This window comes from Histoplasma capsulatum (genome assembly GCF_000150115.1).
Source record: "Histoplasma capsulatum G186AR genomic scaffold supercont2.5, whole genome shotgun sequence".
NCBI classification, from domain to species: domain Eukaryota; kingdom Fungi; phylum Ascomycota; class Eurotiomycetes; order Onygenales; family Ajellomycetaceae; genus Histoplasma; species Histoplasma capsulatum.
In genome coordinates this window covers 1127690-1141020 of record NW_025544805.1, presented here as the reverse complement: position 1 = coordinate 1141020, position 13331 = coordinate 1127690, and the positions used below count along the sequence as shown (strand labels likewise).

The following is a 13331-nucleotide window of genomic DNA, read 5'->3' as shown; positions in this document are numbered from 1 at the left end:
TTTTCTCCCATCCTTCCCAATTAGTCTAGAATGTAGAATGAAACCTGTTCTACCTGAATCCCATCTAAAAAGATCTTTCTCGCAAAAAAAAAAAAAATAAATAAATAAAAATAAAAAATGCACGTTGTAAAGAGTTCTTTTTTTTTTCCCCTCTAGTTTTGTCATCTGTTTCCCTAATAACTGTTTTTTTTTTTCAAGAATTTTTTTTGCGGGCTTTTCAAATTTTATATTCTTTTTGGTATGGTTAATACCGCTCTGCCAAATCCCCGGCAACAGACCCGGTAACCGATGAATTGCCGGATGAAAATCCACTCCCAGGATTCAGCATATCATGCACGGCAACCTTTGGAATCTGGGGGACTGGGAGTTTGCGCTGCGTCCCGTCCGTGCGGGACATGATGTCGCTGATGCTTGGCCCTACATGCGGCAGAGGGACGTAGTGGTTATTGACGTGGTTCATGCCATCCGTCTGGGGCTCCATGGGTGCCAGGGCTGGCGTGTGGTGGAGGGACAGGTGGCGGATGGAGGGCAGTTGGAGGTCGCTGGCCCCGAATGGCCGCAGGCGTGGTGAATGTGCCGGGGTAGCTAGCGGGGTGTGGTCTGGAGTTGGGGAGAGAGAGTCATGAGAGAAGGTTGGAGAGGAAGGGGCAGTGGAGTTCGGGGAGCAAGGGCGCGATCGTTTGGCCCGGTGGCTGTAATCTTCATCTTCGTGGGAGTGAGAGCGAGCCATGGAGTGGGAGAGGGCGTAGGCGGAGAGAGAGGGGAGACGACCGCTGGTATTGTGGTTGTATTGGTAGAGATGGTGGTGCGACCTTGAGTTGGGAGAGGGGTTGTACAGGCTGGAGCGGGACTGGTGTGGAGAGAGGTGGTATCCGGATGTGTTGTCATCACGTTCGACCTGTGAGGCTGCGGAGGCTAGCATGTTGATATCCATAGCGGCCGACTGTCTCTCGGACGGGCCTCTCCCGTAGGGGCCCAGGGTGGAGGGCATGTGGGAAGCGTAGTTGGTGTATGAGTGGGGGGGAGACACATTTGGCGATGCCACCTGGGAGACAGGTGCTGACCTGGTTATGGGCTTGCCAGGAGGTGGCATCATCGATCTCGACGGGGAGTTTGCGGTGGTGTGTGGCCTGTCCGACGTGGCGGTGGGAGCAATATGATGCTGCTGCTGCTGCTGCTGCTGTTGTTGTTGAGTGGGCTTGTGGCTTCTTCTCGAATTCGGGTTGTTGTGGATGCGAGAATGGCGGGTGAGTTCGTCTGAGCGACTAAATCGCTTTGAACAGCCTGGGTGTTGGCAGGCATGTGGCTTCTCTCCCGTATGGGTGCGGATGTGCCGAGTCTGATGCTCCAGACGGTGGAAAGCACGGTCACAGAGAGGGCATTTGTAGGGTCGAGGGAGGCTCTGTCGTGGTTCTTCACCGCCTGCACGAGCGCCTTTCACCAGAGGCGGTAGCAGGCTGACCGGGGAGGAGTCCATGGTTGGAGTCGTAGCAGCAGGGGAGGTGGGAGAGGAAGTCAACGAAGGAGATGGCTCTTGAGGGTGGATAGAGTCGAGCTGAGGGTTCAGCAGATTTGAAAAATCTACTGCAGTTGAGAGCCGTGGCATTTACAGCAGGACGACGAAAGCACAAGCCCTGAGAGTATACGTTTCTTGCGGTAGAATAAGTGTAGGAGAAGACACTATGGAAGAGGCGTAGTAGTGGTTGGCAGTGGCGGTTGCAGCAGTTGGTAGTTGTAGTAGTGGTGGTGGTGGTGTGGAAGCGTTGAGAAATATCAGATGGAGGAGACGGAGGAGGGGAGGCAGAAAAATAGGCGCCTTGCAGCGGTATTAGTAGTGGCAGCGTCGTGCGTCGTGCGTAGTGCGAGGATTGACTGGCACTAGCGGCAGTGGAATGTGTGGAGAGAAAGGCGTGACCGGGAGAAGGGCTGAGATTGGGGGTTGCAGTGTGGGGGCGCTGTCGACGGTCTCAGCGGGAGGCAGAGCCGTCAGCCCAGACGAGCGACGAGAGGACGAGAGGACGAGACAAGATGACAAGGTAAGACGACAAAGGATGTATCCGCCACAGGAGTTGAGGATAGTATGGTATATATGGTATATAATACGGAGTGGTGGGAGCAGCAATGAGTCGTGATAGGGATGGTTAAATAAGAGCGAGGGCGGTGGCGGGCAGCATCACAGGCAGGCCGGAGGTGAAGGAAGAAAAGAAACAACGGGGAAGAAAGAAGGAAAGCGGATGGTGATGCGGCGTGGTTTGGGGGAAAGAAAAAAAGAAAAAACCTTAAAAACCCAAAACAACGACAACAACGACAAGAAAAGAAAAGAAAAAAAAAGAAAAGAAAAAGAGCCGGAGGTACAAGGTCGGCGGAGTGGGGCCAGGGTTCTGGATGCGGCGTCACTGTGGGTGTGTGGTCAGTGTGGTCAGTGTGGTCAGAGTGCAGCAGTCGGAGTCAGAGTGTGCGCGTGTTTTTTGCAGTTCATCTGGGCTTGGTTCCAAGGTTACGGAGTCACACTTCAAAAGTTCGTTCCCCCCCCAAGACACTAAGAAGACGTCAAATTTTCAGAAGTATATGAGGATGTCTCTCAATTTTGATGATTTTGATTTATCTATCCACTGCTCGCTCTAATCTAAACTGAGAATTCACTCAATCTCAATTTAGTTGAGCTCTGCAGACTCTGAATGAAAACATCAAGCTGCTAAGAAGAGGAGTTGAATGAAAGCTATTAAGACATAGATGCAATCAATGCTTACGAGATCTCTAACAGAAGATCATACAGACACGGATAGAGTGATAAAGAAGGCGATGAATCATATCATATAAAATCAGTGTAAAATTCCATTAATAGTTTGTGGCGTTTTTGGCGTTTTGAGTAACGGGAACGAACTTTTGAAGTGCACCTCCATACAAAGGGCAGGTTTTTTTTTAAAGTTCTCTCTCCCCTTTTTTTTTAAGTTTCTTCTTTTTTATGTATTTTTTTTTTTTTTTTTTTTTTTTTTTTTTGCAAAACACAAATTTGCATGTGTCTGGGCGAGGAAAGGCTGGTTAGTGTTGTTTTCGTACCGAGGCCGTACCGTCGACGGAGATTGCGGAGAGGGCGATGGAAGTAGAAGGTTTGCTTGGAAAACAGGCAGACGCCATGATGTATGTGTATTATCACTTGCGTCTCGGTTACTCTCGTGAATAGGGGATTTGGCCCTTCTTCGTAAAATATAATATCAGTATTATTACTATGAGTTAATGTTTTTGACTATTACGACGACCAACTAGCACCACCACCACCACCACCACCACCACTACTAACTACTTCTGAAATGGACATACGCTGCTAAATTAACATAAATTTGCTCCTCGTCATCGCTGCCCCATGTTCCGGCGGCGGCTGGCGAGTCGTTGACCCGTGGTTTGGGTGGAAGGGTGGGGAGGGCTAACATGGTAATTCCCCTTGCCATCGTCAGCGTCCAGAGCGTAGACTCAAGCAGGGGCTCCCAAGACCCTTGGGCCTTGTGCTGGCCCAGCACGGGGATGCAGATGGACTGTGGGATTGGCCTGTTGTTGTCGATTTATCTGATTCACTAACTACGCCATAGTTGTTGATCGTACGATGGCGATGAATTTGGATTGGCCAAAAAAATCGTACTAGCACGATAGTTACTAGAATTTAGGCGAGGTACCTAGGTCTTAATCAGATTGGAATAGAAAAGAACTTGATGTGCAGCCGGGTAGCCTTCGGTGCCCCTTGCGTTGTGTACTCGATATACACTGCGTAGATTTGGGCAATACCTGTCCTTTTCCATACATGAATGGGATGGCAATGCCCGGGTGCTACCTAGGGTAACCCACCTTATGTACTACTTCCTGTGCACAATCTTCAAGGTAACCCCCCCCCCCCCCCCTTACCAGATTCCATGCAGTGGTACATGTGTTTGTGCATCCGCTTGTTGTTCGGGCATCTCCATGTGCTTAGTTCCCATATCTGAGCAACTTTGGTATGCAGCAGTATCGATGGGTGCTGGGGTTACAATGAAAGCCCTAAACCCGCTCCACGCACAGCCTCATCCTCACTTATCATTTACTCCTGACATAATCGTCCCGCTGGCCAAGAAAAAAAGAAGCTCCGAGTTAAATTCTAACCTGAGCCAAGAGCCAAGAACCAAGAACCAAGAGCTTTGACTTGGAAGCTTGAAGCTTGAGCTTGCAATGATCCCCCTCGCATTCGCAATTCGCAATCTGTATTCCGCAATCCGCGATCCGCAATCCGCATTCGCATTCCGTATTCCACATTCTACAATCATTATCCGGCACTTTTTGCTCTGAATTTGCCATTTGGCCGAGCAGGCAGGAACAAACACCCCGAGCAGCAATCAGTGAGAAAAAGCGGTTTCAAGGGCTCAAACGGGGGGCGCAAAGAAAGGGGGAGGACTGAATAGGATTAACTACTAGTAGTAGTATAGTATAGTGGGACCATTCGGATGAGCCTCCGCGCCCACGCCCACGGCTACGTCCATGTTACATGGCTTTATCGCAACTTAATACCTACTAGCCGATGAAGACTTCTCAGATAAACTCTCTCCCCCTGTTTTTTTTTTCCTTTTTCTCCTTGCTCAATCTCCGCCAGGAAGCGGGGGCTTCCAAGTTATTTTTGCCTCCGGCTGCTTCTGCAACCCCAGAGAGCCCCCTTTTAGCCATGATAACCTAGGCAAATTTTCTCGTCATGGAGCCGCGGGTGCGCGGGTATGGGCGGATAAAACAAATTGCCAAGAAATAAGTGGGGTTTTGCAAAGGCCAAAATTGACGCTTGAACCAAAAAGGATCAAAGTGCGGAGATAACTTTATTCCAGCCCCGGTTCCTGTTTGAGGAAATTGGCTCGACGATAATAACACGGGTGCCCCGGCTCCCTCGGTTGATTTCGGGGGAGTTTTTATTTCGCTTGGGTTCTTACTTTCTTTTTTTTTTTTGGGTGGAGAATTGCGTCATTCAACGTTGTTGAACATGAAATCCGCCTTCAAACATGTGCGTAGATCCCAACATTTCAAGCAATTACCGGGGAAATACCTAGGTATTTTCATTTTCATTTTCATTTTCATTTTCACTTTCACCAATTTACAATAGAGCCGAACGGGGCAGGGATATATTAGGTGCCTGCTACAATACAATATAGCTATGCTATCCAGCATTGGCATTGTTCGTTCCATTTTCGAACGCCCCTACACTCCCAGTCCTCTCACCCTCGTGACAATAAACGCTTATTCAACCATGGGGGAAGTTGCTGTTTTTATTTAAAAATAAAGTGAGCCCTCACGTTTACCTATTAATAGAGGTTCTTACACATGTGTTTCAAGCACGGGCGTCGGAACTCTTCGCTGTGCGTTCGACAAGTTCAAATTATGTTGCTTTTGTTTCCCAAAGATTAGCTTCTTTTATTTTATGTTCGTTTTGTTTGTTTGGATTTTGCTTCTCCAGGAAAAGCTTGTGAGCCTGCTAGGCTCCCTCAGTTTTTGGGCGTGGAGATTTTGCTCTGTTCCGCATCTTCATTGTTTCGAGCAAGTTGATATAGTTACAGAATCGTTTCCTCAAAGAATCGAACCCCCCTTCATCCATTCGTCGTTCTTTTTTTTCTTTTTCTTGTTTTTTGTTTCAAGGGGACTGAAAGCTTCCCCGGGCTCCGGCTACCAGCGCAGGCGTGTTCCGGGGGAATGGAAACCAGGTAACTGTCAGTTGCCACACGGGAAGCTGTCGCAATCCACCCTGCGTACCTTGATTGACCGCTTTTAAATTTTTTTTTTTTTTTTTAATATATGTTTTGGCCCGGGAAGCTTAGGGAGCCTTGATGTAAGTAAGGTTTTGCATATGATATCAGAGCAAAGGCTGGCCTGAGGTACAGAGGTATGATGCAAGGGGCTTGAATAGGTTAGTTCTAATTAGGATTTTGCTAATTATTATTTTATTTTTATTTTCCTGGATTTCTTAACATCATCTCCTTTTTTAAAGAAACGGTTCTTATCATCCATGAGGTAACATTCTTTATTATTTTTTCTTCAAATGACTATGATTCCGTGAATCATACCTTCAACTGACACTCCAGGCTTCTAGCTTTTTTCCAACCTTCCTCATCGAGGACCCAGATCACAGGGATTGAAGTTTCGGCTAGAAAATACCTAGAAAATACCTAGAAAATACCTTGTTCTTTTTCTTATTTTCACGCCTTATGACGCCTTCTCTAATGTTAATTGACTTCTAGTTTTGAATATCCAACCAGGTGTTGGCGGTGGTGAGGTGGTGGATATGTTAGTTGCTGAGTTGTGATGATAATAGCCCTGGGTTTTCCTATATATTTTTTCCTTCCCGCCTATTTCTTTTTTTTTTCCGTTTCGGGTCTTTTCTTGTCGCAGCAGAAGCTGATGAGTGGACTAGCAATGCCGTTTTCAGCCCATTGTCCTGAATTGGTTTTCCTTTTTTTCCCTTTTTTTTTCTTAGGTACCATATTACTATGGTGATCAATGTCGCACTGCCTTGTATTTTTGCAAAAATGATAATTCCCGATCGACCAGAAAAAATGGGGCCCCATGTGAAGTGTTATTCCGCAAAGTGCCCGGTCAAGCACTGCACATCCCCGTTCAATTGAGCAAGGCGTACCCCGTCTATGAGCAGATTATCTACCAGATCATGCATGGAAATGCTAATCTCTTTTTATTTATTCTTTTTCCGGGGCAGCCGGGGACAGTCGAGTAGTTAACTTTGTTGCGACGCCCCAAAGTTACAATGAACCACTCACCGCCTTCATCAATATCTGAAAAAGAAAACAAAAAGAAAAAAAAAAGAAAAAAAAAAGAAAAAAAAAAGAAAAAAAAAAGAAACCTGAAGGACTGACGCCTCGTTTCGCGGGGAAATCGATAGCACTACCCCGCCAAGCTCACATCCCTCAAGCCCCAACCAACGCCAACCAATTCCACCCACCATGTCACCCCCATCATCACCGCATCAGGCGCCCAGCTCAAGGCGCTTTTAAAATTCCCCATCGCGGAGGTGCTGTGTAACTCAGCTTCCTGCCTCTCAATGACAGCCTGCCTATCGGATCCTTCCAACAGGTAGTATGCAACGCATCGTATTATCATTGGCATTCAACGGAAATTTCCTACCCTGTCGCTCATCCGCGACCCGCAGGCCCCTGGACGGTGATAAACTCAGCAATAAATGACCCCATTGATAGATTCATTTGTCCTTCCCGTAACAGCAAAATCAATTAGTTTCGTACGCCAATTATGAGCGTTGCAATTTATGAAAAAAAAAAAGAAAAAAGAAAAATCCAAAAACGACTGACCATTCAAAATATGATGCTGTTTCGCCGTCGCATTTAACAGGCAGATGAAATTTTTATTTTAATTTTTTTTTTTGAAACATAATGCCAGTATGTAATGGGGTACATCCGTAAAGCCACCATTCACCCCCATGCAACCGCCATGCCCCTTCCCCTCAAAAATGTCAGCTCTCGTCGTTCTCTTCCGACATCCCCAGGAGGCTGAGCTAGGCCTGGCGGATGGGAGAATCCGGGGATGATGTGATGGCCGCCATTTCGTTTGAGGCGCACGTAGTCTGCGCCGGAAATATGCGAGCACCCGCCTGCTGTTCTTATTCGTTCCTTGCATTTTCCTCTTGTTCCTTTTTTTTTTTTTTTTTTTTTTTTTCTGTTTGCTTGATGTGAACAGTTTCAAAGCCACTCAATCAATCAGTTGGAATCATCCTCTCAGATGTGATTGAATATTTGAAAGCCAGGGTGAACGGGAGAAATTCAGGTTGATGGGGGAACTTCAACCCCCCCTTTTCCCCAATTTTTTTTTCTTTTCTTTTTTTTTTTTTTTTTCGCTCTACTTCTATTTTTAAAGAGTCCATGTCAACAAAAATCCGGGGAACCCTTCCAGAGCAGAAACGTAGGACCCGACTTGGAACGGAGAACAACACCATGTAACTCTGAGCTGACAACCAAGGCTTATTTTCCTTTCTTTCGTTCTTTCATTCCCTTCCACATGTAACGACAATACATGGTAAATAAAGCTGAAATGAAAGTGTCAAAAAAAAAAAAAAAAAAAGGAAGCAAAAAACAAACGGTGCCATCAATATCATTATTACGCCATTTTGATAACTACTAATCCGGGGTACATTCAACCAAGTATCCATTTTCTCCTCGCTCCCCGGTGGTGCCAAAGGTAAAACCGCCAACGAACCAGCTTTCACCCATCTAGCCACACTACTGGCACGCAAAATTACATAGTAGTAATCTGCTTTTTCCCAGATACGGCCAGGCATATTTTTCATCCGCAGAATTAAATTTCCACATGCGCAGCGCGCTGAGAAGGGAAAGTAAGTCACCTGGCAAATTTTTCCCCCTTGGAGATTTGCCTTCCAGCAGCTTTTTAACATTCTTTCCATTGGGCCTTTCTTGTTTGTTTTTATTTATTTATTTTTTGTTCGATATGGCTATCTTTACCTGACTTGTTCTTGAATTGCTTGACAATTTGCTAGCCAAGGCCAGGGCTTTTCTTGTTGTTTCGCGTGTTCAATCTGGCCCTAGCTGTTTAGCAACCATATCCCTTAGTTGCGTGAGAACAAGAAATGGCGCTCTCTCAACCTATGCACCATTTGAAGTGCTAGGGCTGTGCTCGTCAAAAGTGTCGGCAAGGGCTGTTCCAAGATCACCAAAAAAAAAACAAAAAAAGCGCTGAAAAGATTCTGTCTTTCCGGGCTTCTACATGGCACTCTGGAAGAAAGTACAGCGTCCAGCGTCCATTTGCTTCTTGCGCAATATCTCCCCCCTCCTTGTTTGTTCATCGTTCTAACCAGTTGAAAGCGGCCTTTGTGAAAGGCCGAAAAAGGGCACCCCGTCCTCTACTAAAGGGAAGTGGATATTTATGAGATCTGCTCACTGCCTTGCGTCGCGCGCCATATATTGGGGCGATGCGGGAAACGATCAAGTCTATGTATGGTGTATATTTTTCTTTTGGCCTGTGGTCGTTAAGAAGAGGGCAAACTCAAGATTAATTACTATTGGCTGGTCAGGAGATGTAGCTTCCTGATGGCTGTGTTATCTTTGTTCGTTTCCTCTTGACTATTAGGTCATGAGAGAGGGCCTACAACAGAGCAAGCATGGCGGGATTTCATACGGGGTGTTAATCTATATGAGTATTGGGTAATTTGACCAGCAGAAGAAAACCATGTAACTGTTGGTTCCTGGGCGACAACAGACTAAACTTTGCCGAGACATCAAATTGCACTGTGTCAGATGGACTCTCAGCCCAATTGCTTATCTGATAGAAAGGGTACATCGTAGAAAAGTAGAGTAGGTTGGCCGCGAATGCAAGAGAGATGAGCTAACTTAAATCTATGACTGCAATTTGTGATTTCGGTTGCTTTCAATTCAATGGGATGATGCATGACCGAGCAGGTATCTGGTAGTGACAGTAGACAATGCCGGCGAAAACTGCAATAGCAGTTGTATTCAGCGGGGAACAATCCAGCATGATCTGGTGCCTTCTTTGAATTAGCGGTAACAATTTTACGAAGATTTGATACCCACCAGAATCATTTTCCACCAAGGTAAATATTTTGCTGGGGACTGGCTGATGCTGTAACTTTATTTTGACCTCCGGAGTTGCGTTTGTGTGCAGGGATCCAAAGCCAAGATTTAAGATTGAGATTGGCAGGAGATGATGTGATTTAGAATTTTTAAGTTAGTCACCGAAAATATCTGCGTGGGGGTCAATTCTTATATCCTTTTCCTTTTTTTCTTTTAATTTTCAATTTTTCAATTTTTCAACTTTAAGTTCGTTTTTGATTCATTTCTTATCCATCAGCTCAAACCCCCTCTTCTTGTCAGATGTTTATTGGCTTTTGTATGAATGTTATGTTTATTTGCCTCATCACTGTCTCTCCATATGTCGTCTTTCAACATCATTGATGGTGGTGGGGCAATTCTGTCTTTGCCTTCAACAACAAACAAAATTGTGGCGGTGAGGGATATAGTTATAAAATCGATCAAGGTCCTCTTTCATGCTCTTTTGCCTTTGTTTGATTTCAGTCAAGTTAGTAAGAAATTAGATGTGTTTCTTTGTCACATTTTTTTTTTTTTTTTTTTTTTACATTTCTTGACATTTGACTCCGTCTTTCAGGGGTGTCTTGAAAACTTGAAAACTTGTGTGCTTGGCTGCGTTTCCTATCTCTCCCACTATTGTTAGCATTATTATATTCCCCACAACATATCTGGGATAACAATCCCGGTTCCGGATGTTTGGGATTAGACATGGAATGCACCTTGCAGGCGGTGGGCATACTATTCTAAACAAAAGTTTAAAACTAGGAAGAAAACCAAAGTAATAAGGAAAATTCCCCTGCCATGCGTCAGAGGGGGGATTGACAAAAAATTGGCAAAATGTAAATGACAATAGTAAGAAGAAAAGGGGATGCTGAACTTTTGTTAGTTTTGGTAGTTATTATTGACTGATACATAGCTCCGGACCGACTCTAGCTGTGGCCTTCACCTGTATAAACTTTTGCCCGCAACGAAGTTATTCTTCATCTGATCTGCTGTCTTTGTTGGCTCGTGTTCCGGGGTTGACAGATGTCCCGCTGCTGATCCCCCGCATTTTATCAATCGAATTTCTTTTTCCTGAATGTGTCGCGCTGTAACTCCGTGCATAGAGCATTCCCTCCATGCTTCGCTGACTCCGCAAACAACAATTACATCCACTATTTACAGATACGGTATGAAGAAGCGAATTTTTGCGGATTAGAAAATAAAGTCAGAAAAACAAAAGAAAATATTTTTCCATCAACATCCATTCTGCCCGCACCAAACCTCTTAGCTTGTTCACCCCCAACCCAACAAAAAGAGACTTCTTTTTAATTAGTTAACTAACTCACCCTTGGCTGCTGAGATCATCCGGGGGTAGCCAGGATTGCGAAGATTTTCCCCGCTTTTTGCGCATGTTTCCACCTCCACCCACCAAACCCTAATCTCAATCTGCTGGTGGTCTGAATCTGGAGATCATCAAAGTATCCGCTTACATACGGCAGGTACGGCAGGTCAGCCGTCGCTGGTTTCCTAAGAACCTAGGGGCCAAACCTTTGTTCTAAATTCCAACGTTACTGGCCGGCTGGCGTAATGGCTAACGCATCCGTTTCCGGTTTACCAGATTCTCAACTGGACATTTCCAGTCTGCGGAAGATTGCAGGTTCGAGTCCTGCGTCGGTCGAATTTTTTTTTATTTTTTCATTTCTACAGATTCTTAGTATCTTTAACATTCCCGCCGTTATCAGTGGATTTTCTTCTCAGTCAATAATTTTATTATACTCAGAACAGCTAGCACATCTGTGTCTCGTTGAGCTAAGAATTCTTCTTCTTCAATGGACATTGACAGCCCTTATCGTGGCCTCTCTGTATACATGCCAGGCCCCCTCGCCCACATTGCAATTCGGGGTTTTCATTGCCTTCCCCCCTCATAATGCCTCTATGGACTGCTGGTTGGACATAAAGGTCTCAAAGAAGGAATTGATAAGTTGACCAACCTGGACAAAAAGGCTGGGCAGCAATGGCTCCGCTAAGTTGATTCTCGGTTACTGGCGGTCACCAGCAGTTATTTTGATATAGGTAAGTGTCACTGGCCCAAAGAATTCTGTTGATAATCACCCGACTTGAATGGCTTGTGTGCTGGTTACCTTTGTGGAGAATGTTGTGCTTCGGCGCTCATTACCCATTGGATCTCCAATCCGAGTGTTCTCTTCAGTGCGAGTCTCATCTAGAAGAATTTATGCAGGAGCGGATGATGAATGTCATCCCATCTCGCTCTTCAACTACTCCACCCTTCCATCTATATTGACGGATAAGGGTCACTTTGATTCATCCGTGATGATCCTCTGCTAACCGCCCATTTTACGCAGGAGTCTAAAGGGGCAATTAGGAGGAATTGTGTAAGATAATGTCCATTTTGAAGAATTGATGAATACCATGTACGCCACCTGTCCTGTCCCCGATTTAATTCTACCCCACGCACATAAAGATAGCATACCTAGTAGACCACTCAAACCAATCCTGTTTCAGAAAGTTGGGGCTTCCCTACCCCCTGGTACATAAAGAAGGGTTGAAGACCTCAATCGGAGGGCAAACTTTTGGCCCCAACACCCCAACATCGAAAGACCCCACGCTTCCGTGTATATGAGTGGTCTGATCAAACATCCGTAGCATCATTGCAACTCCGGGGAGGTGATGCATAACTCATGCAATATATTTGCCAACTCTACTTTTCCGGTTACCTCCCCCACCACCCCTGGCCTGTTGAGAAATACCCATGACCGAAAGGATCATGGCCATCTAGAGCAGCAAGGATGGTTGTAGATTGCGTGGATAAGCCTCCTTCGGCTGGGGTAAACCCAGTCATATCTTTAGAGGACGTGGGGGGAGGGTCGCGCGTGGCCTGGATGAATCTCTATGGATGGACTGCATTTCGATGGATATCTGCAGGTATACGTCTGGACCGCGCCTTCTGTGATCTGCTTGTTTGAGCCCATTCTCCGTTTGTCCTCATGTGCAGATGGATTGAAGAGTAGCCAGCCTCTTCTCCTTGCGCTGCTTCTTGCTTACTTGGCTTGAAGGTTTGAATTATGCGAATATTATTCCTTTGTTCATTCCTTTATTTTTATTTTATTTTCTCCTTGCGCCTTCCAAAAGGAGCACTCGGAGCATTAGCTCTGCGGTTCTAGAATTCGCTTCACCGAACACAATGGCGCGAGACAGCCGCCAAGTGGGACAGGATAGAGCTTATCCATCATTTGCAAGCTATAGCTCACAGACACGCTGGATGCCGGAAGCCTAGGTGCATAGTTTAGCATTCAATTATTGCAGCCCGAAGAAGGGGATGATCATATAAGAGTTGAAGTTCGACTCCACTACACAATCTCCTCCCCAGCAACGTTGAATTTTCTGTTCAACTCAATAACACAACCCTGGAGCACAACAAGATCATCCTGTTTTACCTTAGTCAAAATGTAATTTTGCAATCTGCAAAAGATCTGCCATCATCGAAGTCCCACTCCTCTTCAGGAGAAGAGGATCTAGTTGATCATGACTCTAGTTTGACGTTGTGAAAAAACATCAAATACAAACATGACAATTGAGAACCACGACCAGAAGTGGAGGAGATGTGGGGGCTTGTTTGTTTAACAGCCTAGACAGCTGGGATTTCAACAAGTTTATCAGAACTCGTCACCCAGCGTCGAAGCTAGCGACAAATGTATCCACAGCGAGTATGTCGCGATTTTTTGATATATAGGCGATTCCGATTCA

The 13331-nt window shown here is 45.6% G+C and overlaps 3 protein-coding genes and 1 non-coding gene across 4 annotated transcripts; 2 read left to right on the top strand and 2 right to left on the bottom strand.

Annotated features, from left to right (window-relative positions):
• Nucleotides 1-244: 244 nt before the first annotated feature.
• Nucleotides 245-1477, bottom strand: HCBG_04333 (DNA-binding protein creA; the record flags this gene model as incomplete). The annotated part of the gene is made up of 1 exon (XM_045431382.1): nt 245-1477. One exon carries the CDS (start codon nt 1475-1477, stop codon nt 245-247), a length of 1233 nt encoding a protein of 410 aa, XP_045287935.1.
• A 300-nt stretch (nt 1478-1777) lies between these two features.
• Nucleotides 1778-2132, top strand: HCBG_04332 (uncharacterized protein; the record flags this gene model as incomplete). Its single annotated transcript, XM_045431381.1, has 2 exons — nt 1778-1845; nt 1883-2132. The coding sequence occupies 2 exons, from the start codon at nt 1778-1780 to the stop codon at nt 2130-2132; spliced, it is 318 nt and encodes a 105-aa protein (XP_045287934.1).
• Nucleotides 2133-9978: 7846 nt separating this feature from the next.
• HCBG_04331 (uncharacterized protein) lies at nt 9979-10977 on the bottom strand (the record flags this gene model as incomplete). The annotated part of the gene is made up of 2 exons (XM_045431380.1): nt 9979-10054; nt 10913-10977. The coding sequence occupies 2 exons, from the start codon at nt 10975-10977 to the stop codon at nt 9979-9981; spliced, it is 141 nt and encodes a 46-aa protein (XP_045287933.1).
• A 162-nt stretch (nt 10978-11139) lies between these two features.
• HCBG_11031 lies at nt 11140-11244 on the top strand. The gene has a single exon. It is a non-coding gene; the product is annotated as a tRNA-Arg (tRNA).
• The last annotated feature ends 2087 nt before the right edge of the window (nt 11245-13331 follow it).